Source organism: Bos indicus x Bos taurus, chromosome 10, assembly GCF_003369695.1.
Source record: "Bos indicus x Bos taurus breed Angus x Brahman F1 hybrid chromosome 10, Bos_hybrid_MaternalHap_v2.0, whole genome shotgun sequence".
Classification (NCBI taxonomy): Eukaryota; Metazoa; Chordata; class Mammalia; order Artiodactyla; family Bovidae; genus Bos; species Bos indicus x Bos taurus.
This window is the reverse complement of record NC_040085.1, coordinates 72,616,143-72,643,131: the sequence shown is the minus strand read 5'-3', so window position 1 is coordinate 72,643,131 and position 26,989 is coordinate 72,616,143. Positions and strand designations below refer to the sequence as shown.

The following is a 26,989-nucleotide window of genomic DNA, read 5'->3' as shown; positions in this document are numbered from 1 at the left end:
TATACCAAGAAAGAGTTCTTATATTCAAGGACTACTATTTAATTCCATAGAGAAAAGGAACCAGAGGTGACCTGTGATCTCCTATGGGCAGGTACTATAAGTAAGGGTGAAAAAAGAACAGCGTAAGAGAATCAGTGTAAGTTTGTTAAAGACTAGCACGGACTTTTAAATTAAAAATATCAAGTTACTTTAGTTCTTTTCTTGGTCTTATTATATGAAATGTTATAATATAGTACTTGTAACAGGAAAGAAAGTACAGTAACTGATGACCCGCTCACTTTTCTCTGTAGCTGCGCTTCAAGTGGCTGCCACTTATAGGATACAAACTTAGTCTAAGTTACAGAAAGGGCATTATAACTCATTCTATGCATTAAATAGACATATTTACTTTTATATTCCTTTTGCAAACAGGATCAATAAACAACTGTAAATAATGGTAGAGAAATCCTTCCAATTATAAAGTTACTATGTATTTTCTAGATTGCTCTGAGATCAACTATGTAAATCAAAGGTCATTAAATCAACAGATTCTCACTAAGTTGACAGTTCTGTCTTTACCTTAAATGATGTCTGTTGTTCCTGTTAAAGGGGATTTTAATCTAATAATTACTAAAATAATAAAAAATAACTAAACTATCAAATTGAGGATTGATGTCACCACGTAGGTCAATGAATCATAGTTTTAAATATACTAATTTAATATACTAGCCTTCTCTGGTGACTCAAACAGTAAAGAATTTGCCTGCAATGGAGGAGGTCCAGGTTCCATCCCTGGATTTGGAAGATCCCCTGGAAATGGCAACCCACTCCAGCATTCTTGCCTGGAAAGCCCACGGACAGAGGAGCCTGGCGGGTTACAGTCCATGTGGTTGCAAAGACTCTGACACAACTGAGTGACTAACACTTTGAACATATATTATTGATTTTCTTTTCATGACCATACATCAATATGCCTATTCACAAATGGAAATTAAGTTTCTAACCTGTAAACACCTATTAAAAGACTCTATTGCTTAGTTTTATTAAATTAGGATTTAATGACAACTAAGGAAAATTAATTGATGACTATAATCTCAAAAAAAAAGAATATACTGCATCTTAAAAAACTGGACTCTTCTTGGGGTTATAATTGATTACTTTCAGCAGTAATATGATATTTTCTAAGTTTCAACATAATATGCAAAAAAATAAAATAAAAAAGGATAAAGAACTTGAAAGAAACTGTGGCCAAGATTTAGACAGGATGCTGAGACTTTGGGAGGTGGGGGCAGAATTAAGTGGTATGACTATAAAGTTTCTTAGGTTTCTCAGTCTATTGTAGTGATTACTGGTGTGGAATTAATTTTCTTTGCACCACTTTGGTGACTTTCTTACCTAGAGAGCATGCCCAGAGGTGTAACATTAAGTGATCCCATCAGCATTGCCAGGGCCATCCCTGGTGCTTCCCGTTCTATTACTTCTTTTGTGGCCTGTAATTAAAGATTAAATAGCAGACTGAGTGAAATTAACCAAAAATAAGGAAGGCAGAGTAGCAAAATTAACTTAAAAAATAATTATAGATCATGCTATCTATTAATATAAACCATACTTTGTAGTGCTCCAATTTTTTTTTAAGGCTTAAAGATTCAATTCTTTGGGACCACTGAATAAAAGCTGAAAACCAGGACATTGAGGGAACTTTTATATTAGTAGATCTTTCTTATCCCTTATAACTCAGAAGTGTTTGACAGCAATATCATCTTGCTTAATAACCTTAATTTTAAAATTAAGCCTCAGATTGTTAAAATGGCTCAACAGATTTTCACAGAACAAGAAATCTGGGTACTTTTCTTTGTCTATTACTCTTGAAATAATTAGTCCCTAAAAATCTGAGAACCCCTTGTATCTCTCCTAGCTCGATGATTTTATGATATAATACAGGGAACTCAACAAATCATCAAGTCAATTTTCTCCATAAATTGGGTAGAAGAAAAACTCTAGATTCTTTTCCAAATCTTCAATATAAATTATATATGTTTTAAAAAGGAATTAATAAAGTGATAGGCTTTAAGTATATAAGTTTTAAGATAGGGCATTCTTAAGACAAGTATGGTTAAATGTGGAATAGGTATTGAAGGCATGAAAATTTCATTTTCTAAAGGTCAACCGAAATATGTATATATTATCATAATGTGATGGTAAAGATACGCTTTATGCTAAAGTTGGGAGTGAAGTACATGATTTAATTCATTTCTAATCCTCTTTTTACATATGTAGCATGCTATAATAATTGGGAGCAACACAGGAAGAAAGCTTGCAAAATAAAGTATTATAGTAAATAAGAAGAAAGGCAAACAAAATAAAAAGCAAGTTATGGAAAATAGAGTGAAAGGTTGCTATTTCAATATTTCATTACAAGTAGAGTGATCATCCTAAATAAGGCCATCGCTCTAGGCAAACTTTACACTGGTAAGTGTCTCATCTAGCCTAATAGCCTACATTTTACAATGCCGGCGCAGGTTGCTGTAACAGTTCAATAGACTTTCAGAGTAAGAAATCTGGGAAGAGCAGTTAAAATGTGGCACTATGTGCTACATCCAGTTGATGCTATAAATAAGCTTTTAAGATGCATATAAATTACTTAGTTATATAGGATAAAGGATTGACAGATGATATTATCTACTGGTTCACTGAATCCCAGCATAATGTAATATTTAATAGTGTCAGAAATTTTAAAGAAAAATTAACACTAACATAATGCTTTTCAACAAAACCTGCTTTATAAATAAAGGGCCAGCAGGAAGGAAAAATGGACATTCTTAAATTCTTAAGTTTGGAAGTTAACCACTTTCATTAAAATATACAGCTAAAATTTGTTCAGCTAGTATACAGAATCTACCCCCATGTTTTCCAAATTCAATAAATCTGGTATGATTTTGAGGTCTCCAGGGAAGAAAGTCTATTTACATGTTAAAATTGCTTTACTGAAGTTTACAACTTCTTCAGAACCTTAAAATCTTAAAGCCCTAAAAAATCAAGAAAGGCATGTTACTGAGAACGATCTTAAAAGAGCTCTTTGCATAGAGTTTATATTGATTTCATTATCTGTTTGAAAAAGTCACCTAAGCAATGTCTGACATTTCATGAATTTGTAGGTCCACATAAAGATGATGTAATCCAAAGCAGAGTAGCGTGCTTTATTTAAGGACAAGGAAGAAAATATCAACAGATAGCTAAGAGGAACTCTTTCACTTAGACACTTCAAAGCACAGCATTTATCCATCCATACAACAAATATTATTAAGCATCTACTATGTACTAGGTAGAATTCTATGCACTGATACTGCAACAGTGAATACAACAAACTTATACGAGTATGTAAACTCACTGTCATCTAGTATGTGAAAAATTAAATTGACAAATTACATATGAGAATTACCTAAAGGATATGCAATTCATTCATTTTTCTAGATCCTCTAAGATATACCATGGATTTGGCTAGACCATGATGGTCTACTTGGAAAGGTTTGTCCCAATTTTAAAAGAATTGTTTTATTGGACTTTGCTGTAGTATGGAGTGGGATACAATTAAATGGCTCAGCAAAACTCATATTTATTAGCAAGTATTTGAGGCAATTGCTCACCACACTACACCAAGGTCTTCTTTAGAAGAAATTCTTTAAGTATCACAACTAGAAATGGTCATTCTTTTATGATACCAGTTTGTTTTTAAAATTATAATGATTGTGAATCAAGTTATCCTTGAGAACAGAGACAAATTTATGATTTTTTTTTTTTAATTAGGCTTACTGAATACATGGGGCTTCCCTGGCAGCTTAGACAGTAAAGAATCTCCCTGCAATGCAGAAGATCCAAGTCTCATCCCTGAGTTGGGAAGATGCCTTGGAGAAGGTAATGGCTACCTACAACAGTATTCTTGCCTGGCGAATTCCATGGACAGAGTAGCCTAGCGGGCACAGTCCATGGGATTGCAAAATGTCAGACACGACTGAGCAACTAATACTTTCACTGAACACAACCTAATTTCGTCTTATTTTTCCTTGCCCTATTTTTCCACATTTATCTTATTAAAAATTCTGCCGTGTTTTGTGTATTTGGCTAAGTCATCTTAAATATTTTATAATGTATTAGTAAATATATGGGTGAGAGATGGATGAACGTATGTATTCTTACACAGAGGACTTCCTCTTTTCTAAATGTAATTTAGGAAAGACAGCTAATTCTTTCCCAAGACTTTCTACAGAATGTTGGCCTATAGACATAAATCTTGTACAGCTGAGAACATAGGAGGAAAATACATGTAGAGCAGTGATGCCACTGAAAGGCATTGGTGCTGAGTGAGGAGGGAGACTCTAGGACTAGACACAAACCAACGCTTTTGCTTATATTTTCTTAAATAATGTGCAAACATAGTTTTTCTCACATCTACATCAAATGTATCTTTTCCCTGTTTGGTGTAGCAAAATGATCAATATCTGTGAAGTCAGACAATATCACCACATTGTTAAGGTCCTGAGAGTAAGGACTGGATCTGGTGAAGCCCTTACCATAGTGGCCAACATATAGAATACATACTCAATCAATATTTGTTGAATAAGAGGAATGAATAAATGAACCCATATAGCTTTGAAATCTGGCCTTATCACTTACTTGCTTTGTAATTAGAACAAAATATTTTACCTCTCTGAGCTTTGGTATACTTACAAACAAAATGGAGCTAATAATTAAGCATACCTACATTTTATGATTAAGTTATATGAGTAAATCACCTAGCATAGAGTAGGTATTCAATACTCGTCAATTTTCTCTAGGCCTCTGATTTCCAATCTTACATCTTCATAGTTTTTATTATACCAGTTAGAAAAGAGATACAATTCAAAAATCCAGAAACCAAACCTAGCAACAGTGGTTGAGAACCAAAGGTGAGGGGAAAGAGAAGAGAGAGCAAGAACCCAAAAATAAGAACATTGGCAGTGGCGGGCAGGAAGATGAATACTGAAATCACGGTACCTAAAGGATCAAACAGCCAAACAAAGTAGAGATTAGAAGAATGAACAGGAGGGCATGAGCTGGGTAGAAACATTTGTGAACTGTAAATGGGAAGGCTCAACTAGAAGGCAAAGAGCAGGAAAATAAAAGTTAATTTGGAATAAAATAAGAAAAAAATATCTGTATAGGTTATTAGAAAATCCAAATAGAATAGTAGTTCTAACAATTGTAGCTTTATTCCTTTGATCATATATTCTAGGATGATACATGTAGATAAAAGAAGGTTATTAGTATCTATTAACAAGTAGATAATAAGCAATCATTATCTATTCACAATCAATGGCAAAAGAGATGCCATTAAAAGTATGAAATCATTTTTCTTATTAATATTTAGCTTAAGTTGTTTCCCACTTTATTATTAATTTGATTACCACATTCTTTTTATCCTTGAGAAATAGTAGAAATTTATATTCTTACTTCAGATATAACCCTTTTTGTACTAGTAGATTCCGAAACAATGAGGTTTACTTACATTTACCTTTTACCTACACTCTTTAAATAAGACATTTTATTTTTAACTTTTAGATACTTGCTAAACTTTGAAGGTTGCAACTTCCATGGAAAATCACTTATTGTGATCTTTTTCTTTTACCCTTGATACTGTGAAGATAACATTAAAGTAAAAATGATGCTTCAAAGACTGCTCAAGTTGCAAAAAAAATAAAAGGGTGTCATAAATAATGATTCCATAGCCCAGGGAACCTGTCAACGAAGTTTGGGTCCATTTTTACCTTCATAGAAAAAAATCACCTTGAAAAATGTTATTGCCAACAGGCAATGATGTTCAAGTATGCACAGAACACACAATAGGTAAATGTAAATGTGTAGAAATTCTTTGTATGTATGGTGGTAGTAAAAAAATCACACAGTAGAGTGCTTTTATTTTTACAGATATACTTTAGTTAATTAGGTATAATTTGTACATAAATATTTACATAATTGTTACTTGAGTATACAATTTCCTAACAATTACTACAGAGTCTTCTGCTAATTAAACAATTTTAAATAACAAAGACTATCTTTGAAACACTAGTAAACTTGCTAAGCTATCCAGGTGGAATATGATTACAGAAGTGGTTCTCAAACTTTAGTGTGCATCAGGATCTTACAGAAACCTTGTTAAACAATGATTGCTGGGCCATACCCAGAGATTTTGATTCAGAACATATAGTTGGGGTCTCAAAATTTTCATTTCTAACAAGTTTCCAGGTTATGTTTGTGATCCTGGTCAGAGGACTATACTTTGAAAAACACACCGCAGATAGGAGAAATGAGATAGATTGATTATAATGTGCACAACTTGCTGTAATATTCATATTTATCTTATATTCAATTTTGTAAAACAGACTGAAATAAATTTAATGATCCTTCATCAGAGCAAAATATAGACCTTAGTGAGGAGATAAATTAGGTAAAAATAGGCAGTTTAATGCCAACTAATTAAACTTTCCTGACTCTATTCACTAATGCCAGCCAACTACATAAATTTTATTTTACACTTTAAAAAATGGTTATAATAAACAATCCATATCTTGTCCCTATAAGTATTCCATGGTACAGAGAAGTTATTTTTAATATATTTTTTCCTCAGGACTATATCCAAGTGAAGTCGTTCAGTAGTGTCTGACGCTTTGCAACCCCATGGACTGTAGCATACCACGCTTCTCCATCCATGGGATTCTCCAGGCAAGAGTACTGGAGTGGGTTGCCATTTCCTTTTCCAGGGACCATCCTGACCCAGGGATGGAACCCGGGTCTCCTGCATTGTAGGCAGACGCTTTACCGTCTGAGCCACAAGGGATGAATAAAATTTACATAGAGGACTCTTAGGGATGTTCAAGGAACACAAATATAAATTTACTCTTTTCTCCCCTCAATTAAGAAGCACAGTGGAAGTACGAGTCACATTATTATAAAGGCAATTTCTATTTTAATTAACTGAAGACACTCATTTACATATTTCATTAATTTTATATTGCTAATTACAAACATCTTTCAACCAATCACAACATATCAGTGAATCAACAATGTGACCAAATGGTTAAAGACTATTGCCACAAAGGAGAAGCTGCAACCAAGTAATGAAAATATTAATAGTTATTCCAGTTTTACTTAGGAGATACATACCTATTTGTAATGTATTTCTTTTTGGAGCTTTAGCTTTCTTAGATATTTACTATTCTAAGACTATTTCTTAGTCTTTTTCCACTCCTAGAAGAAGCAGAAAACTTTTCAAAATGGAGATACTCCATTATGTTTTTCAGTTAAAGCTATACAATACTTAAGTAAGATCTGGTTATACTGAAAAAATCAAAGGAGACGGTAAAATAAAAATCTAAGTACCACAGGCAAATTTATCTTCCAGTCCGTTCAATGAACATGTACTTTGCAACAAGCATGAGATGCTGAGTGAAGAGTCTCTTGTTTTCCATTGTTCCCCTCAGTTCCCATAAGCACCACTGAGTTAACATAACACCTGCTAGTTAAGATTTTAGTGTTTAAAGATAAGTATTTTTGTACATGGCATCCCAGGTGGCGCTGTGGTAAAGAATCTGCAGAGGAGACGCAAGTTTGATCCCTGGGTTGGGAAAATCCCCTGGAGGATGAAATGGTAACCCACTTGAGTATTCTTGCACGGGAAATCCCAGGGCAGAGGAGCCTGGCAGGCTACAGTCCAGGGGGTCGCAAGGAGTCAGACATGCCTAAGCAATCGGACACATCTCTTGTATAACATGGCCCTAAAGCAAGCCAACCAATTTATCTAGCTCAACCATAGGATTTATTATAATGTTAGCTGTACAAATACATTGGGGGTGATTAAAAGATTTCTAAGTACTTTATGAAAAATCTTACCCCATTTGTTAACATTTAGATCCCAACCCTTGTTAAAGAACCAAGTTGAGTACATGTACAGAAGTAAGTACTCCTTGCTGCTGCTGCTGCTAAGTTGCTTCAATCGTGTCCAACTCTGTGCGACCCCATAGACGGCAGCCCACCAGGCTCTCCCGTCGCTGGGATTCTCCAGGCAAGAACACTGGAGTGGGTTGCCATTTCCTTCTCCAATGCATGAAAGTGAAAAGTGAAAGTGAAGTCGCTCAGTCACGTCCGACCCCCAGCGACCCCATGGACTGCAGCCTACCAGGCTCCTCCGTCCAAGGGACTTTCCAGGCAAGAGCACTGGAGTAGGTTGCCACTGCCTTCTCCGAAGTACTCCTTAGTGAGTACTTATTGAGTACTTTCCTTACTCAGTGAGTACTTTTTCATATTATTTGTCTCATTTACCTAAATATTAATAATTTGATAGTCAAATTATCAAACAAATAAGGTAACTCAAATGAGTGAACTATTTTTTGTAAGAGATTTTTCACAAGAATAGCATTTATCTTTATAGTCTAATAAGTAGTCTACAAATTGTACTACTTTTTATCTCGTTACAGGAAAATGTGAGAAAATAGTGGTATTTCTACAGATTATTCACATTTTTATATATGCATTACACATTTATTCATTTTTGGCATTATGTGAAAAACAATAAAGTTCATCTTTATTGTAAGTTGTTGGTTACATCTTTTAATCTATAGAGAACAAAATATTATTAATTCGTGCTCTTCAAAGGTTGATATATAGATATGGAAAAATACCCTGTTTCTCAAATGTGAAGAAAGACGAAGTAGAAAGATGATCCAATTTGAAATTTCACTGAAAGGCTGTTGTCTGGTCAGTTAACTGGGGAATACATAACCCAGCCTCTTTATTCCAACTCCTCTGGAATTCTGTTATCTTTAATGTTATTAGTGGTATATAATATAAGTAGAAACATAACAGAAGCTACATAAAAAAGCTACCTAAAAAGTCTACAGATTGGATTTCCACTTTATTAATGATCATACATAATTATTAAGTTTCATCACAGCAGTGTTTTTAATGTTCATATAACAATGTAAGTTAAGCTGTGCTCAAAAATCTTAAGTCAGAATAAAAGAAATAAGCTCTTACTTTAGGCTCATAAGTACTATTTGCAAATGACTCACTGACAACTGATTTTAGAAAAATTAAAACTTTGCTCTTTGCCTAAAGATACAATAATTCTCACTGGTGGATTCTTTAGAAAGTATCCACATTAGAAACATGTAATTATCACATCTAAAGTTCTTTTTCAACAAAACTAGATTTTTACCAAAACAGGCACTTGTGAAAAAGGGAGCGAAAGAAAAAAATAAGTGAGGTAAAGGAAGCAGAATAAGTGGAAGAACTGTTAAGAATAGAGAAAAATCAAAAAATAGCTCATTCTTATTTTAAATATTATTATAAGGTGTTCTATTTTGTCTTCTTATACCACCCTCAGTTTTAAAATTACAGGCGAATTGGGAAATACGAAAATGAGTACAGCGCTTCTTAAAAGCAAAGAAACCCAATACCGCTACTGTACTGAGATAACCTTAACTTAGAAGAAGTCCAATAGTAAAGATGGGAGAAAAATCTACATCCATATATATTTGGAGACTATGACATGGTGTGCATGCGTGCATGCCAAGTCTCATCAGTTATGTCCTATCTTTATGACCTTATGGACTGTACCCTGCTAAACTTCTCTGTCCATGGGATTCTCTATGCAAGAATACTGGAGTGGATTGCCATGATCTCATCCAGGGGATCTTCCTGACCTAGGGGTCAAACCTGCGTCTCCTAATGCCTCATGCATTGGCAGGAGGGTTCTTTACTACTAGCACCACCTGGGAAGCCCAGGACATGCTGTAGCTTGAATTAAATAACTTGTTCTCTTATAGCTTTGCTCATCTAAAGATTCATTTTAAACCTAATAACCTCTCACTTTATGATCAGGCCTTTTATTCATTCTATAACCTAATCGTCTTTCATTATTCACATATTAAACAAATACCAGCTTTTGTTCCTATGCTTCCAGAAATTTCTCTCTTTCTCAGCTTTCCATTTGTAAAAAGGGGCAATCATATTTGTTATCCTTCTTATAAAACTAAAGTGTTAACACAATAAAGCAGTTTTTAGTTAACTAAAAGGGTGTCATAATATTTTTAATGCTAGTATGATAGTTAACATTATATATTAATACAACATAAATTTATAATGCCATGTAAAAGCTCTTATTTCTCTTACTACACTGAAAACATAAAAAGGAATACTATTACTAAGCAACATAATTCAATAATAGGAGAAATATTCACATCAGAAGGTTTTATTTATGATGCCTTTCTTACAAAACATCTATAGATATTCTCTATTTAAATACTTGACAGATTCCTATACTACATAATACACAAGAGATACTTTATTATCTTTTTATAAGTGAAGAAACAGACTCACTAATAAATTTAATGAATAATGCAAAGCCAGTAAATCAATAAAACTTAGGCTTGTAGACTCCAATTCTGAAATTAATCCATTAAATCTAATCACTATGTGCTTTCAGTTTAAAAAGCACTATACCCTATACAGACAGAGGAAGGATCTCTGTACTTTGTTTAAATGCTACAGAACATAAAAATGCATAGCACCATTCCTAACATGTAGCAAGTGCTTAACAAATGTCGAATACTGAGATTTGTACTAAAACACAAATCTAAGGTCACCTATGTTGTGCAAGTTGCTATTATGCACTATAGTCAAAGAAAGTGTGAAAATTGAACAGATCTCTCAGAGCAGTATAGAATAGAAGTTATGGGCATGTTTGTTTTCAAATGTGTGTGAATTACCAGAAGATGTCTGAAGAATGCAATATGCCAGCAATAATCTTGAAAACTTAATGAAGATTTATCAAGAAACAGCAGTTTTAGAGATACCAGTTACCAGGAATATAGCCTTGGACATTACCATAAAACCTCCAAAGTAAATTAGGAAAAGAATGTGAGAAGATTTTAGATATATTTTGAAGAAAGAAGAACTAACAGAACCTTCTGCCTTTATGTTTTCACCCAAAGGCCAACAAAAAACAGCAATGTAATTATATACTTAAGCAAAGATGGAAAAATGTAAGTATACATAACTACTTGTGGTAAATAAATTGTTCAAACTGATAAGCCAAACAAATAAATATAATTTTTTTAAATTTCCCTAACAACCATAAATTACAAATTAAGGCTGTAAAGGCAACATCAGCCTGACAAGAGGTCAGGATGGACTAAGATCCAGGATGCTGTAAAATAATGGAACACAAAGAGGCAACATTTGACTAAACTCAAATTAATGCTCTACTTCTAATATTTATCATAATCACTTAAAACAAACAATTATACTTTATAGCAGAAAAATTTACAAAAGTCTCAAAAAAGAAAGAATGAGAAATAAATAATTCAGTGAGTTACAACCTGGAAGACATTATTTATTAAGTAAAATTGATATGTTAGAAGAAAATATTTACCTTTATTATAATGGGAAAAAAATCTCTTAACAAAGCACTTAAAAATAATGAGGCCCAATTTTGAAAAACTGTTCTAAAAAGAGGTGCAGCTATCCCATGCAAATGAAAGATCATAAAAATAAAAAGTTCTTAAAAAGGTAAATAATAGCTCTTATATCCACCCATAATTTGAAACATAAAATATTTTATCCTGTAATTATGAGATTCTCCCAAGGAATCATAATTTACATGTGAGTGTACCCTTGTGTACACACACAGGTATATACATACACACATATACATTTTTTTTTTTTGGTATAGACCTTTGGGCCGACATCGTAGAATCAGGATCTTTAATTTAAGCTGTGAAGACCCCCAAATTTTTTCAGATCATCCAGACTATGGTACTTAGAATAACGTAGTTAACTATCCAAAAACCACCTATATTTCCTTCAAGTCTGAGATTTAGAAGTCAAAATAGAGTCTATCCTTAAACAAAACACTTCATAAAACTGAGGATAATGTATATGCGTGTATACACACAAGTACATGTCTCAGGACTGGAGTTGAGTTCTTAAGGTTAGGGTTATAGGCAACTGAATAGTTGACTTAATTAGGGCAGCTGGTCAAAATAGGAAGGAAGAAGTTAGTTCTACCTACTGAAATGAAGTGAAGTGAAAGTCGCTCAGTCGTGTCTGACTCTTTACAACCTCAGGGACTATACAGTCCATGGAACTCTCCAGGCCAGAATACTGGAGTGGGTAGCCTTTCCCTTCTCCAGGCCAGAATACTGGAGTGGGTAACCTTTCCCTTCTCCAGGCCATCTTCCAACTCAGGGATCGAACCCAGGTCTCCCGCATTGCAGGCAGATTCTTTACCAGCTGAGACTGGCACTAAGCAAATCCCATCACCTAGTCAAGAACGAGTAGATATAACCATTTCTACCAACATGTAGACAACATACACAAAAATATACACATATATACTCCTGAAGCTGCTCATGTATTGGGTTGGCCAGTACAACAGTGCCTCTTTCAGGCTACTTTGATGTTCATTTTAGCCCACATATATGCTTTATTAAGTGTCTACCTGTTCTCTATCCAAATTTTAGAACAAGTTTATTAAGAACAAGTGAACCTCAAAATAGACACTTCACACATATATGTCACAAAATGAAAACCTGTATAAAATAATTTCCAATATAACTTATTGCGGGGAGTGAGCTCCGCCCCTGGCAAAGGTCTTGAGGAAGGAGGCTTGGCATACGCAAAGGCGGGATCAAGCCTCAGGAGTCTCCCTGGAAATTCTCGAGCATCTACCCCCAAAACCAGAGTCTGCCTACTTTCTGCTTTGTGCTTTCACCTACACCCTCAGACTTTACGGTGGCTGTCCCCCACTACCTCTCTCTGAAACAAGAGTTAGCTTACAGCTCCAGTTAATTCCTGGGTGTGACAGTGTTTCAACCTACAAACTCCTTTGGAAATCCTCTAGCCTGCCTGAATAGGTTTTTCCAGCCACATGTGATTGCTCAGAGCCTCCCAACTGTGAGAGGCATGAGATGTTCTAAACTGTCTAAATACAGATTCCTTTGAGCAGTTAAAAGATTGATTAGAAATTGTATTGGTGAAGGATTTTCACTTTTCGGGCTAATGTTTGCTGCTAAGTTTCCATATCCCTTACCTGCTGTGTCCCTGGCTGTGTATTGATTAATATAATTGGTGTAAATAGTAGCTTTAATGTTTGTAACCTGGGACCCTTGAGTTAATTCTTTTTCTTGTTATAGCCCACCACACCTCTGCTCTGTAGGAATGCAACTTTATCTAATGTTTTTGGAGGGTGGCGCTTGACTTATCACCTTTAGAGAAAAATAAGTTTTCTGAAGAAAGGGTCTTAAAATGTTAACAGGCCTCCGGGCCAGAAGATGATGCAAATCACCTAAGCTTTTGCATATGATAAGTTTGCAGGAAGAAAGCCTGGCTTGCTGCATGACTCTACCCCTTCCCCCATTATCCTCTATGCGTAACTTAAGGTATAAAAACTACTTTGGAAAATAAAGTGTGGGCCTTGTTCACCGAAACTTGGTCTCCCCATGTCGTTCTTTCTTTCACCTTCTAGCTGAATTTTTCCTCTGAGGCGGGGAAGCTCGTCAAGCCTACTAATTTTGCCTGGGCTTCTAAGATCCGACCGGGGAGGCCTTAGTGTCTCCTCTCCTTTGGGAGAACAGGAGGACGCCTGCGGCCTTCGTAGGTGACGTAAATTCCCTGCTTTGGAAGTTTATTCAGCCTCTTTTCTCCACTGAATTTCCTCACTGAGCTATCCTCATCCTATTACTCTTTATATCTTTGATAAAATATTTAAATAAATAGGTTGCCGACGCTGTCCCCGCTTCGAATTCCCTGGATCCACCGGGGCTGGACCCCGGCAACTTATTAATACATTTAAGATATATTCTATTATCTGCTTTATTCCAATGCTGTTTAAAAGCCTGCTGTCATTCCTATGTAAGTGATCTGTCCTTTCTCTCTGGCTAGTTTTAAGACTGTTTTGTTTCTAAAGTTTTACTTTTATGTGGTTAGGCATCGATTTATTTCATTTATTCTTTTTGCGATACATTATATCTTCAGGATCTGTAGATTCATGTTTTTTTCATCAGTTCTATAAATTTACAGCCATCATCTCTTTAAATCATGGTCTTTCCTCCATTCTCTCCTTTGGGGGGTTTTGATATATTTTGGACCTTTCATTTCACTCTCCATGCCCTATTTCTCTATTTTTTCCATTACATCATCTCTCTATGTGATAGTTCTGATATGAGATAATTTCCTCAGGTACATATTTCAGTATGCTAATTCTCTCTTCTACTGCTCCAATCTGCTGTTTTATCTGTCCTCAGATGTAAAATTTTTAACTTTTATTTTCTTATTTCTAAGAATCCCATTTTCTCCCCATTTGCTAACTCATAAATGATGGTCTCTTGTTATATTTTTATCTTTGCAAGTATGTCTTTGTTCTTCAGATATTTCATCATCCCCTAGTGAACCCTGGATCTCCAGGGACAGTTTGATATACTTCTGCTGTTTCTGCATCCTTTCTGGTTTAGTATTCGTCCTAAACAAATTCCCCTAATATGAGCAACAAACAAGAATGGTTACCTGAGTCTTCTCTTACATTTTGTATTTGACAGTTCTAGCAGTCATCTTTTCACTCCACCTATTCATTGACGGTTTTGCTGCCTTACTTGTGCTTGGGGAGTTTATATGTCCTTTGATAGGATATGCCTCAGAGGGTATGTTCTTTTTTACTGGGCCAAGTTTTTCCACAGTGGGAAGGTATTTCAAAGTACCAAATCAAAATATATTTAGAAATCTATATTCAGAAAAAAATTAAAGCTATTAATAAAAAGCATTTAAGTCATAAAAACATTTGCCTTTTCCTAATCTTAAATAACCATATATTTTTTCAGTTAAAATCTCATCTTTATATTAAGCTTCCTTGGTGGTTCAGCCTGGATCTGCCTGCAATCCAGGAGACACAGGTGTGATCCTGGGGTCGGGATGATCCCCTGGAGAAGGAAATGGCAATCCACTCCAGTATTTTTGCCTGGTAAGTCTCATGGACAGAAGAGCCTGGTGGGCTACAGTCCACGGGGTTGCTAAGAGTCAGACAAGATTTAGCAACTAAACAACAACAACTTAATTAAAAAGTCACCATTTTATGCTCTTATTAAACACCTGTAATATGCAAAATATCCATTCTAAAGGAGATCAGTCCTGGGTGTTCACTGGAAGGACTGATGCTAAAGCTGAAACTCCAATAGTTTGGCTACCTCATGTGAAGAGTTGACTCTTTGGAAAAGACTTTTTGATGCTGGGAGGGATTGGGGGTAGGAGGAGAAGGGGACGACAGAGGATGAGATGGCTGGAAGGCATCACCGACTTGATGGACATGAGTCTGAGTTAACTCCGGGAGTTGGCGATGGACAGGGAAGCCTGATGTGCTGTAATTCATGGGGTTGCAAAGAGTCGGACACGACTGAGCGACTGAACTGAACTGAACTGAATATGCAAAATGCTATGGTCCTAAATATTCGAACACAAACCAGGAACTATGAAATTTGAAGACAGGCTTTCTGGTAAATAAAATAAGAGCTTTCTACAGATGGTCTTAAGTTTTCTTTTCAGTTACTAATCATCATGAGAAATAGGACATCTAAAAAGGCTTTTACATTCTACCCTTCTTTTAAGATTGATCTTAATTTTGACCAGAGGGCATCCAGTTGGGGAATGAGAAAAGAATTTAACTTGTAAGAAATATTTTCTTTTAGAACATTTGTGCAAAATCTCTATAATGAGATTATTACATGCCGGGAGCCAGCACGGGAGATCCCACCCACGACAAGGTCATGTGGGAGAGGCCTGTTGGGCAAGGCGAATCAGGACTCAAGGGACCCCCTGGACCTGCTTGAGCATCTACCCCAAAACCAGAATCTGTTTTACTATTTTACGACTTTCACCAACTCCTATGAAATTAACGGGGGGCTATCCCTGACCACTTTTCTCTGAAGGAAATCAACTTAGAGCTCTAGTTAATAAGCCTCCTGGGCACAATAGGAGTGTTTCAATCCAAACCCCTCAGATGGCTTTCTAACTTGCCTGACAGGTTTATCCGAACTCCCACAGCTATGCATATGATTGTTTACAGCCTCCCAACCACGAGAGGCATGGGAAGCTTAAGATATTCAAATAATATAGAGCCTTTTGAGGAGTTAAGAATTACTAGAATAGAACTAGTGAAGGATTTCGTTGTTGAGCCAATGCTTGCTGCCAAGTTTCATATCCCTTACCCACTGTGTCCCTGGGAGTATATTAATTAATATAGTTGATATATAGAAAAAATAAGTAGTGGCCTTGGTGTTAACAACTTTAGACCCTTGAGGTAGTAAATTCTTTCCTTGCTACAGCCCACTGCACCTTTGCCCTATAGGAATGCAACTTTATCTAGTGCTTTCAGAGAGTAGCGCCAAACTAGAAAAATTACTTTTAGAGAAAATAAGTTTTCTGGTTAACTAACCTTTATCAGAACAAAGAGTCATAAAATGTTAACAGGCCTCCTGGCCAGAAGATGATGTAAATCACCTAAAGCCTTTGTATACGATAAGTTTGCAGAAAAGAAAGCCTAGTCTCGATACGGGTCAAGGACTGCTGACTTTGCATGACTCTGCACCCCCTATTATCCTCTCTGTACAACTTAGGGTATAAAAGCTCCTTTTGAAAATAAAGCTACAGACCCGGCTTCATCAGAGCTTGGTCTCCCCGTGTCATTCTTTTTTCCTTTACTCTCCTTTTCTCTCTCTGTTCTTCTTTCAGGATGACTACTTGGAATACAGGGGCTCTCTGAGTACACTTTTTTGCCTGGGCTTCTAAGACCCAATTGGGAAGGTGCTCTGCGTCTTCACCAGGGAGAGGGCGCCTGCGGCCTCTGTGAACAGAGCAAGTTCCGAGTCAGGAGCTTTATTAGCGTTCTGTGTAAACCAAGGAAGATCAAGCCTCTTTCTCTCCCCTTTTACCTTCCTTATCACCAACGCCATTCTCCTGAGGGAATCCCTGGATCCTCCTGGGGCTAGACCCCGGTAATTACCTCTGAATGCATAGTAAGAAAACATCTATTATTGTAATATGGTTATGAATAAACCAAAGAAAAATTGATTCCTGAACATCTAAAATGTTTTTATGCTGCTGATGGAAGATAATTTCTATTTCTTCATAAATACTAAATATTACAAGAAATCTAAAAGCATTCAGAGAGAAATACAAAGTCTTCAGTGGTTTGTATTTTATAAATATCCATATACCTGATATATCTAACCAGTGAACTTTTCAGGTATTGATTTTGATGTTTATGAATTACATACTATTAAACATACATGAACTGTGGTGCTGAGAAGACTCTTGCGAGTCCCTTGGACTGCAAAGAGACCCAACCAGTCCATCCTAAAGGAGACCAGTCCTGGTGTTCATTGGAAGGACTGATGCTGAGGCTGAAACTCCAATACTTTGGCCACCTCATGTGAAGAGTTGACTCATTGGCAAAGACCCTAATGCTGGGAGGGATTGGGGGTGGGAGGAGAAGGGGACGACAGAGGATAAGATGGCTGGATGGCATCACTGACTTGATGCACATGAGTTTGGGTGAACTCCAGGAGCTGGTGATGGACAGGGAGGCCTGGCATGCTGCGATTCATGGAGTCACAAAGAGTTGGACATGACTGAGCGACTGAACTGAACTGAACTGAAATATACATGATGAAGCTTTACACCAAACAGTTTCTGTATCTGAGGCAACTGACTTTGCTTAATGTTCTCTTTCACTTCACTAGATCTTCTGTGCTACACATGTATTGTGTTAGTGCTTGTCAGCAAGACAAGAAATACTTGATGTAGGAGACAAGGGGAGAAAAAGAGAAAACGGGTTTCAGAGACTGGTTATTAGCACCTGCTATTGTCATTGCTGGTATTCAAAACTGAAGGAGTGAAACTTCCTCCACAGAATGCTTGCATAAGGAAGCTACATTTTCCTCTGCAAGGTATTGAATATAATCTACTGTTCTTCGAGAGAGAAAGGAAAAATAAGAAAAAGAAAAATTATATGACAACTTGCTTGTTAGGAGTAGTTGCCTACAAAGAGTCTCCTGATTGCAAAGACATTTAGATCTTCTTATTAAATATAAAAAGAATTTGAAGTCCAATAAAGGTATGACAGAAATATTGCCTTTTCAGGTTAACCTTTACCAAAGAAATATATTATACAACTTTATTTCCAGTTGAAGCTTTCTCAAAATAAAAACAGAATTTCAGATGCCACAAAAAAAGTATATTTATTACTAATAAAACAAGCTGAATAAAATGATTTAGTCATATTTTCCTTTATTCTAGATCTTATACTTTAAAATATCTATTTTTTTCACTAAATATATTTTTCAGAATGAATACAAGTAAAGCAGAATCTTTTAAAATTGTTCATCATTGTTAAAAAAAAAGTTAAATCTGGATGTTATTTCTATTTTACTGCTTTTCTCCTGACAAAACTTTGATATTCCCATAGCCGTATTGTCAAAATAAATAACTTTAGTAGGACATCAGGTGTTGGGAGAAAAAACAGGTTACTAAAATTTTTCTTAAATGTAGCACTTTAAAGAGATTACTTTAAAGGAATCACTGAAGTACTGACCAATAGGAAAGAAAGTAATTGCTCTCAAGTTTGAAGGCACATATCAAGTTAGGGAGGACAAATAAATTCCAAGTTCAAATGACTAATCAAATCCATAAAGAAAATCATGAATATCAACTGAAATTCCTGACACCCAGAATTCAAGTGAGCTTTAATTGACAGTGAGAATAAATTAAATTAACAAACATTTTCTGTGTTAGTATACAGTTGTATCTTGGAGTGTGTGGGGGTAATGCCTCATTGTCCTTGCAATTAATTCAAGAACAACCTCTTGAACACTAATTATCTATTTATCTAGTCATTCTCTATTCTTTCACTATAAAACCAATAAACTTGGTTTGAGGTAACCCTGTATATTAACAGCTACCAAATCACTAATCTGTCACTGAAGGCCCTAGGTTTTAAAATTAAAGAGATTCTTATTGGCATTTAAACTATTATCAGAATCCTTTAGATGTGACAAGATATTAAATAGAGACATTCTTAATCCTGAATCAATAATGCTTTTAAGAGGCAAAAGCATTCCCTCATAAGCAATCACTCTGACTTTGAACATTTTCCCTGAATAATTAGAAGAAAATAACAAAAATTTGTGGATGATATCAGAAATGCATGTTTTGCCAAATGCCTTTTTCCCTCTTTTGGAAAGTAAGTTCCTTGAGAGCAAGGATTTTGTGTTACAGACACCTAACCGGCTGTGTAGCACAGAGTTAAGCCTTTTTCAATAGATTCTGAGAGAACTGTTAGATGTACTGAATTAATTTCTCTTTTATTCATATAAAATAGTACAGTTTACACACCACCCTTGAGAGAACTGAGACAACAGTCACTCAAATCATTTTCTGTGTTTGATAATTTAGATGAGGAACCTTGGCTAAAATCACCCAAAATTTATTGAGTTAACAAGGGAAAACATTATCACTTAAAGGACTGAAAATATTTTTTCTTAAACACATTATTAGTGCATTTTTAACTACTCTAGTTTTAAACCCCTTGATGACAAAGAACAATCCTTTCCAATCTTTGTAACTCCATTAAGGTCTAAGACACTATGATGCAGAGTTCAATTTAGGTAGAAAGCTAGGTATTCAAATTGAAGACCAATAAATTGAAATGAAATTAAAAGACGTTTGCTCCGTGGAAGAAAAGCTATGACAAACCTAGACAGCATATCAAGAAGCATAGACATTACTTTGCCAACAAAGGTCTGTCTAGTTGTCTATGGTTTTTCCAGTAGTCATATTTGGATGTTAGAGCTGGATGTAAAGAAACTGAGTGCTGAAGAATTAATTGATGATTTTGAACTGTAGTCTTGGAGAAGACTCTTGAGATTCCCTTGGACTGCAAGGAGATCCAACCAGTCCATCCTAAAGGAAATCAGTCCTGAATATTCATTGGAAGGACTGATGCTGAAGCTGAAGCACCAATATTTTGGCCACCTGATACGAAGAACTGACTCATTTGAAAAGACCCTGATGCTAGGAAAGACTGAAGGCAGGAGGAGAAGGGGATGACAGAGGATGAGATGGCTGCATGGCATCACCGACTTGATGGACGTGAGTTTGAGCAAGCTCTGGGAGTTGGTGATGGACAGGCAAGCCTGGCGTGCTGCACTCCATGGGGTCACAAAGAACTGGACATGACTGAGTGGCTGAATGGAACTGAATTCCTGTTCCTATTACTGGTTCCTATAAACATAACCTGGATGCCTCATCTCAGTTCCATTAACTTTAAACCTTGCCTTTCAAACACTTATCTCTTCTCTTCTTTTAAGTCTGCACTATTTCATTTCAAATATTTTTTAAGTTCAACCTTCTCCAGAATCACTTTTGCTTTCCTCAAACTTCCAACATTTGTGTTATTTCAATTTTTTCTCCCTTTTATTCTTACAATAGAGGGTCTTCTAAATCTCACTTGGTCTTCTGTGGCCTTTCTAAAAGTTTATAGTTTCTTCTACTCCTAATAAAGTATCTTGGACTTGTTATCATACTAATGTTGTATCATGTAAATGATGTAGTTTCCCTGATGTCTTTGCTACTAATTTAATTTCTTCTTAGACAAAAGTATTAAACGCTACTGAATTCACTTCTAAGTAAATACCCAAAAGGATGGAAAGAAAAAAGGTACTTGCACAACAATGTTCATAGCAGTATTAATAGTCAAAAGATGAAAACAACTCAAGTATCCCTCGGCAGATGAAAAAATAAACTATTGTATATATACACAATGGAATATTCTTTAAAAATGGATGAATGTGTGATATATGCTACAACATGAATGAACCTGAAAATATTATGCTAAGTGAAATAAGTCATATAGAGAAAGAGAAAAATTTTATGATTCTACTTTTATGAGGTACCTAGAATGTGCAAATTCAGAGACAGAAAGTAAAATAGAGGTTACCAGGGGTTGTGGAAAGAAGGAATGTGGAAAGAAGGAATGTTTAATGTACAGAGTTTCTATCTGGGATTTTGAAAAAGTTCTAGAAATCTATAGTGGTGATGGCTATACAGAAGAGTGAAAGTATTTAATGCCACTGAATTGTACACTTAAAAATGATTAAAACAGTAAATTTTATGTTGTGTGTATTTTATACATTAAAAAAATCTACTGAAATAATTTTCTTGATACTCCTAGAGCAGTCCTTTGGTTCACATTAATTTTACCTCTATTACTAAAAGAAAAGAAAAAGGAGAAAAGAACCAACTATGCATACCTTTTTCTCTATTCCCTGTTTATCACTCTCTTTTTAGCTTTCCCCTATTCCTTTTCCCTCTCATTTTTTGAAAATAAAATGAAATTTAATATGGATACTCAGCATTTTCTGCACTCATGCACAGTAATGTGGATACATATGCACATAGAACACTTCAAGTCTACATACACACACATGCACGCATGTAAACACTCCCCAGTTTAAATCTCCTTAGATTCCTGAAACTGAAAATTTCACAATTCATCCCTACTTCTTGTCTGATCTTGTCATTCATTTAAATATAAAGGAATAAGACAATAAGCTTTACATGCAGATAATTTTTATTTCAATTTTTTCTAGATGCCAATACTAATATCAATTTAAAAATTTACCTACACACAAGAAAAGATAATCTAAAATTTAGGAGGAAAAGATAAATACATCAAAAGGATCTCTAAATGATAGTACATAAATTACGGAGTGGCAGAGAAATGATATTCTCAGGAAAAAATGGAGCAGAGTGGAAAGTTACTTTAATCTTACCTACAGAGAACTATAAGACAATTAAATTTATTATTTTTAGAGATGATACTTGAAAGTTTCAAAAAATCATTCTGGTCTTAACTAAAAAGGATAAAAGTAATACGAGCAATTTATCCTCATGAAGCCCTGAAAAAATCAGGGAAAACAAATTAGAAAACAAATTTAATATATGGAAAATTACTGACAGATCCCACATACAAGGAACAAAAAGCACATAGTATGTGGTATGAAAAGGCAACTGAAGCAAAGATGATAAATGATTTAGAAAGAAAAATCTATTCCTAAATAGAAGGAAGAATGTAGAGTTGTATAAAAAAGCAGAAAGGATGGTGGCAGTGAATTTAAGTCAGTTTAGGAGTAAACTGGACTGGACTTGAATAGTAAAGGATTTTACATTGCTAAGATATGTTTGGACAATAAGTAGGCAACACTTCTCTTGGAAATAAAATCTGATTAGGATTACAAGACAACAGATGAACACCACCAGAGATTTAGCACAGAAGTATAAAGGAGGCAATATGGACCAAACAGCAAGTTGCAAGGCTGAGTACATAGGCGATAAATGCAATGTCTCAAGTCAACTAATTGGGCAGCCATGTGCAGCAAATAGGTAGAGAAGAACAGTGGTCAAGCATATTCAGTCAGCAGTCCAACTTAGTGGCTCAAGGCAAGTGGAGATAGGTAACAGAAGTGTTAAACAATCTGAACTTACTTAGAATATTACAGGCATAGACTGGGTAGGGCAAGATCAGGCAGACAGACAGCACAGCACTTGGAAGGCCACAGTAGAGGAGAATGGTAGGAGAGCAGATAAACAACGTTGGGCAGTCTAAAAATGCTAAAATAGCAGATGAATATGTAGTATCAGGCCATTTGCTGATGGACAAAGCACCAGTGAGTGAAGAACGCAAATCATTCAGCAGATAAGTAATGGGGGCAAAAAGTAGAGACAAAAAATCAAAGGCAGTCAAACAGGAAGACAGAACAGCCGAGAAGCGATGACAGATCATCAGAAGCAGTTGGGTAGGGTAGTGAAAAGCTGTCAGCAGGGGAACAAAACACCATTCAGGAAAAGATGAGATTAAGAGTGAAGCAGTCTCCTGAATGGAGTGTCTTCCATCTAGGAAATAGTCATCAATAAGCTGCACATGAGAATCCACAAGAGAAATAGCACATAAATGGAGAGAGCAGATGGATCTGAACTCTATTGCCGAGGGATACAAAATGACCCTAGAACATAGATACATAACAATCCACAAGGAAATTAAACAAATGGGTTAAATGGGTCCAAGCATTTTTTATGATGATAAAATAAATCAAAACACTAAAAATTATTAATCTGGAAATGGTCAGCTGGGATTGAAGTCTTCGCTTACCCCTTTCTGGAGCCCACAAAATGGGAATGTTGGGAATTTCTGCAGCAGAAAAACAGAAGAGAAAAGGGATTTCTGACTCCCAGTTTGAGGAAAGCAGGTCAAATTTAGGGCTGTACAAACTGGTTCCAGGAAATAGGAACCAGTCTGAACCTTCTCCCTTCCTCAGAATCAAGCCACTCCTGAGGTTTGGGAAAGGTTTAGGAAGCCCTCACCCCATCAATCCCCACAACCTCCCCTTTCACACTTACCTCCAGTGCAAACAGTTTCCAGCAAGGAGGTACTTAGGAAAATTCACTCTCATCTTTACACCATGGCAACATTTCAGGATGGCCAACTAATAGTCCTTCCTGTACAGGCCAAGTTCCTGTTCAATGGGATCCCTTCCACCCTTTGTGAGTGAGCAGAGGGGCCAGGTTACTAGAAACTACCTACCTCTTTGAAAGTGGATGAGAAAGGAGGCAGGGGTAGTAATAAAATAAATAGTAGTATTAGTAAATACCTTGATGATCTCATCAGTTGTGATGAATTTTAATTCCATTAAGATGCTGATGACTCTAAAAAAAATAGTATCTCTAGCTCAGATTTCTCTCAACTCCAGATGCACATATCTAACTGCCAGCTTAACGTCTCCATTTGGATATCTAAAGGCAGTTAGAAATTTCTATGACCAAAGTAAAATTCCTGATCTTCCTCCTCAAACCCACTCTTTCCACAGTCTTCTCCATTTCAGTAAATGGCAAGTCCATTCTTCTAACTGCCCAAGTCAAAGTCTTGGTATCTACACAGTAGGCACTCAACACATTTGATTCTAACAAGTGTTCATTTCTATAGGGCAACTCCTTTTTCTTATTAAATTCTCAGAAAATTCTTCTGAAATGTTCTGACTTAAATTCTCTGAACACTCTTACATACTATAAGCTTTTGAATAACAGAGCAGATGCGTGTACACAGTGGTAGGAATGTTCTAAAATAGAGGTTGGCTAACCATAGCCAATGAGACAAATCTTGCCTGCCACTTGTTTTTTGCATGCCCAGCAATCTAATGTTAATCTTCAAATGTTTAGATGATTTAAAAAAACTCAAAAGAAGAGTAATACTTCATGACACGTGAAAATTATGAGAAAGCCAATTTTAGCATCCATAAATAAAGTTTTATTGGGGGCAGAGCAGCGCCCATTTATTGATACCATCATATAGCAGCTTCTGTGACAGGCTAGCATAGTTAAGCAGTTATGATAGAGACTATAAAGCCCACAAAGCCTAAACTATTTATTATTTCTAAATATTTACTTCCTCTAGAGAATAAGTTTGCTGATCCCTGTTCTAAGGTATCTTATATTTAGAAGGCAAACAGTAACAACTGAAGTTTGAACAATGTGAAACTAGAGCATTATTTTTAATATTGCTGCTACTATTGCACAAGATACATCCATGAGGGAAGGTGCATTTATATTAGGATTGGCTTTCAGTATTATATAAAAGCTGATCTCTCATTCCTCTAATTATTAACATCTAATACTGATGGTGATATTCATTCATCACCCCACAGAGCAGTCCCATCTTAAGGGACAGGATACAGTATAGGTAAGCCTTGAAAAATACTAAAAAGGAAATGTATGAGAAAGGGAAGTAAATAGGACCCACAAATAGAACTCATATCAAAGCATGCATATCCCATAATTAGCCAAACCTCTAAATATCATGTTTAACAACAGTGGGGAATTATTATAATGTGAATCTCTTTGTTTTTTTTTTTTTTTTTTGTATTTCTTCTTTTTTTTTTTTTTTTTTTTGCCTCTGCTTTTTATTTTTTTATTTATTTATTTTTTTTTTGTTTTTTATTTTTTTATTTATTTATTTTTTTTCTTCCAATTTTATTTTATTTTTAAACTTTACATAATTGTATTAGTTTTGCCAAATATCAAAATGAATCCGCCACAGGTATACATGCGCTCCCCATCCCGAACCCTCCTCCCTCCTCCCTCCCCATACCATCCCTCTGGGCCGTCCCAGTGCACCAGCCCCAAGCATCCAGCATCATGCATCGAACCTGGACTGGCAACTCGTTTCCTACATGATATTTTATATGTTTCTTTGCCATTCTCCCAAATCTTCCCACCCTCTCCCTCTCCCACAGAGTCCATAAGACTGTTCTATACATCAGTGTCTCTTTAGCTGTCTCGTACACCAGGTTATTGTTACCATCTTTCTAAATTCCATATATATGCGTTAGTATACTGTATTTATGTTTTTCCTTCTGGCTTACTTCACTCTGTACAATAGGCTCCAGTTTCATCCACCTCATTAGAACTGATTCAAATGTATTCTTTTTAATGGCTGAGTAATACTCCATTGTGTATATGTACCACAGCTTTCCTATCCATTCATCCGCTGATGGACATCTAGGTTGCTTCCATGTCTTGGCTATTATAAACAGTGCTGCGATGAACATTGGGGTACACGTGTCTCTTTCCCTTCTGGTTTCCTCTGTGTGTATGCCCAGCAGTGGGATTGCTGGATCATAAGGCAGTTCTATTTCCAGTTTTTTAAGGAATCTCCACACTGTTCTCCATAGTGGCTGTACTAGTTTGCATTCCCACCAACAGTGTAAGAGGGTTCCCTTTTCTCCACACCCTCTCCAGCATTTATTATTTGTAGACTTTTGGATCGCAGCCATTCTGACTGGTGTGAAATGGTACCTCATAGTGGTTTTGATTTGCATTTCTCTGATAATGAGTGATGTTGAGCATCTTTTCATGTGTTTGTTAGCCATCTGTATGTCTTTTTTGGAGAAATGTCTATTTAGTTCTTTGGCCCATTTTTTGATTGGGTCGTTTATTTTTCTGGAGTTGAGCTGTAGGAGTTGCTTGTATATTTTTGAGATTAGTTGTTTGTCGGTTGCTTCATTTGCTATTATTTTCTCCCATTCTGAAGGCTGTCTTTTCACCTTGCTAATAGTTTCCTTTGATGTGCAGAAGCTTTTAAGGTTAATTAGGTCCCATTTGTTTATTTTTGCTTTTATTTCCAATATTCTGGGAGGTGGGTCATAGAGGATCCTGCTGTGATGTATGTCGGAGAGTGTTTTGCCTATGTTCTCCTCTAAAGTCAGGAACAAGACAAGGGTGCCCACTTTCACCATTACTATTCAACATAGTTTTGGAAGTTTTGGCCACAGCAATCAGAGCAGAAAAAGAAATAAAAGGAATCCAAATTGGAAAAGAAGAAGTAAAACTCTCACTATTTGCAGATGACATGATCCTCTACATAGAAAACCCTAAAGACTCCACCAGAAAATTACTAGAAATAATCAATGACTACAGTAAAGTTGCAGGATATAAAATCAACACACAGAAATCCCTTGCATTCCTATACACTAATAATGAGAAAACAGAAAGAGAAATTAAGGAAACAATTCCATTCACCATTGCAACGGAAAGAATAAAATACTTAGGAATATATCTACCTAAAGAAACTAAAGACCTATATATAGAAAACTATAAAACACTGGTGAAAGAAATCAAAGAGGACACTAATAGATGGAGAAATATACCATGTTCATGGGTTGGAAGAATCAATATAGTGAAAATGAGTATACTACCCAAAGCAATTTATAGATTCAACGCAATCCCTATCAAGCTACCAACAGTATTCTTCACAGAGCTAGAACGAATAATTTCACAATTTGTATGGAAATACAAAAAACCTCGAATAGCCAAAGCGATCTTG

At 35.8% G+C, this 26,989-nt stretch overlaps 1 protein-coding gene across 10 annotated transcripts in view; it reads right to left on the bottom strand.

Moving 5' to 3' along the window:
- Positions 1-26,989, bottom strand: part of GPHN (gephyrin) — a 538,290-nt gene that overhangs the window by 262,888 nt on the left and 248,413 nt on the right. For 6 of the 10 annotated variants that reach the window (XM_027552205.1, XM_027552200.1, XM_027552202.1 and 3 more), the window contains exons 5-6: positions 23,264-23,302; positions 1,375-1,469 (exon numbers count right to left, since the gene is read on the bottom strand). In XM_027552205.1, the coding sequence (XP_027408006.1) occupies positions 1,375-1,469; positions 23,264-23,302 (134 nt within the window). The remainder of the gene's footprint in view (positions 1-1,374; positions 1,470-23,263; positions 23,303-26,989) is intronic. The other 4 variants (XM_027552208.1, XM_027552203.1, XM_027552210.1 and 1 more) reach the window with 1 other exon arrangement.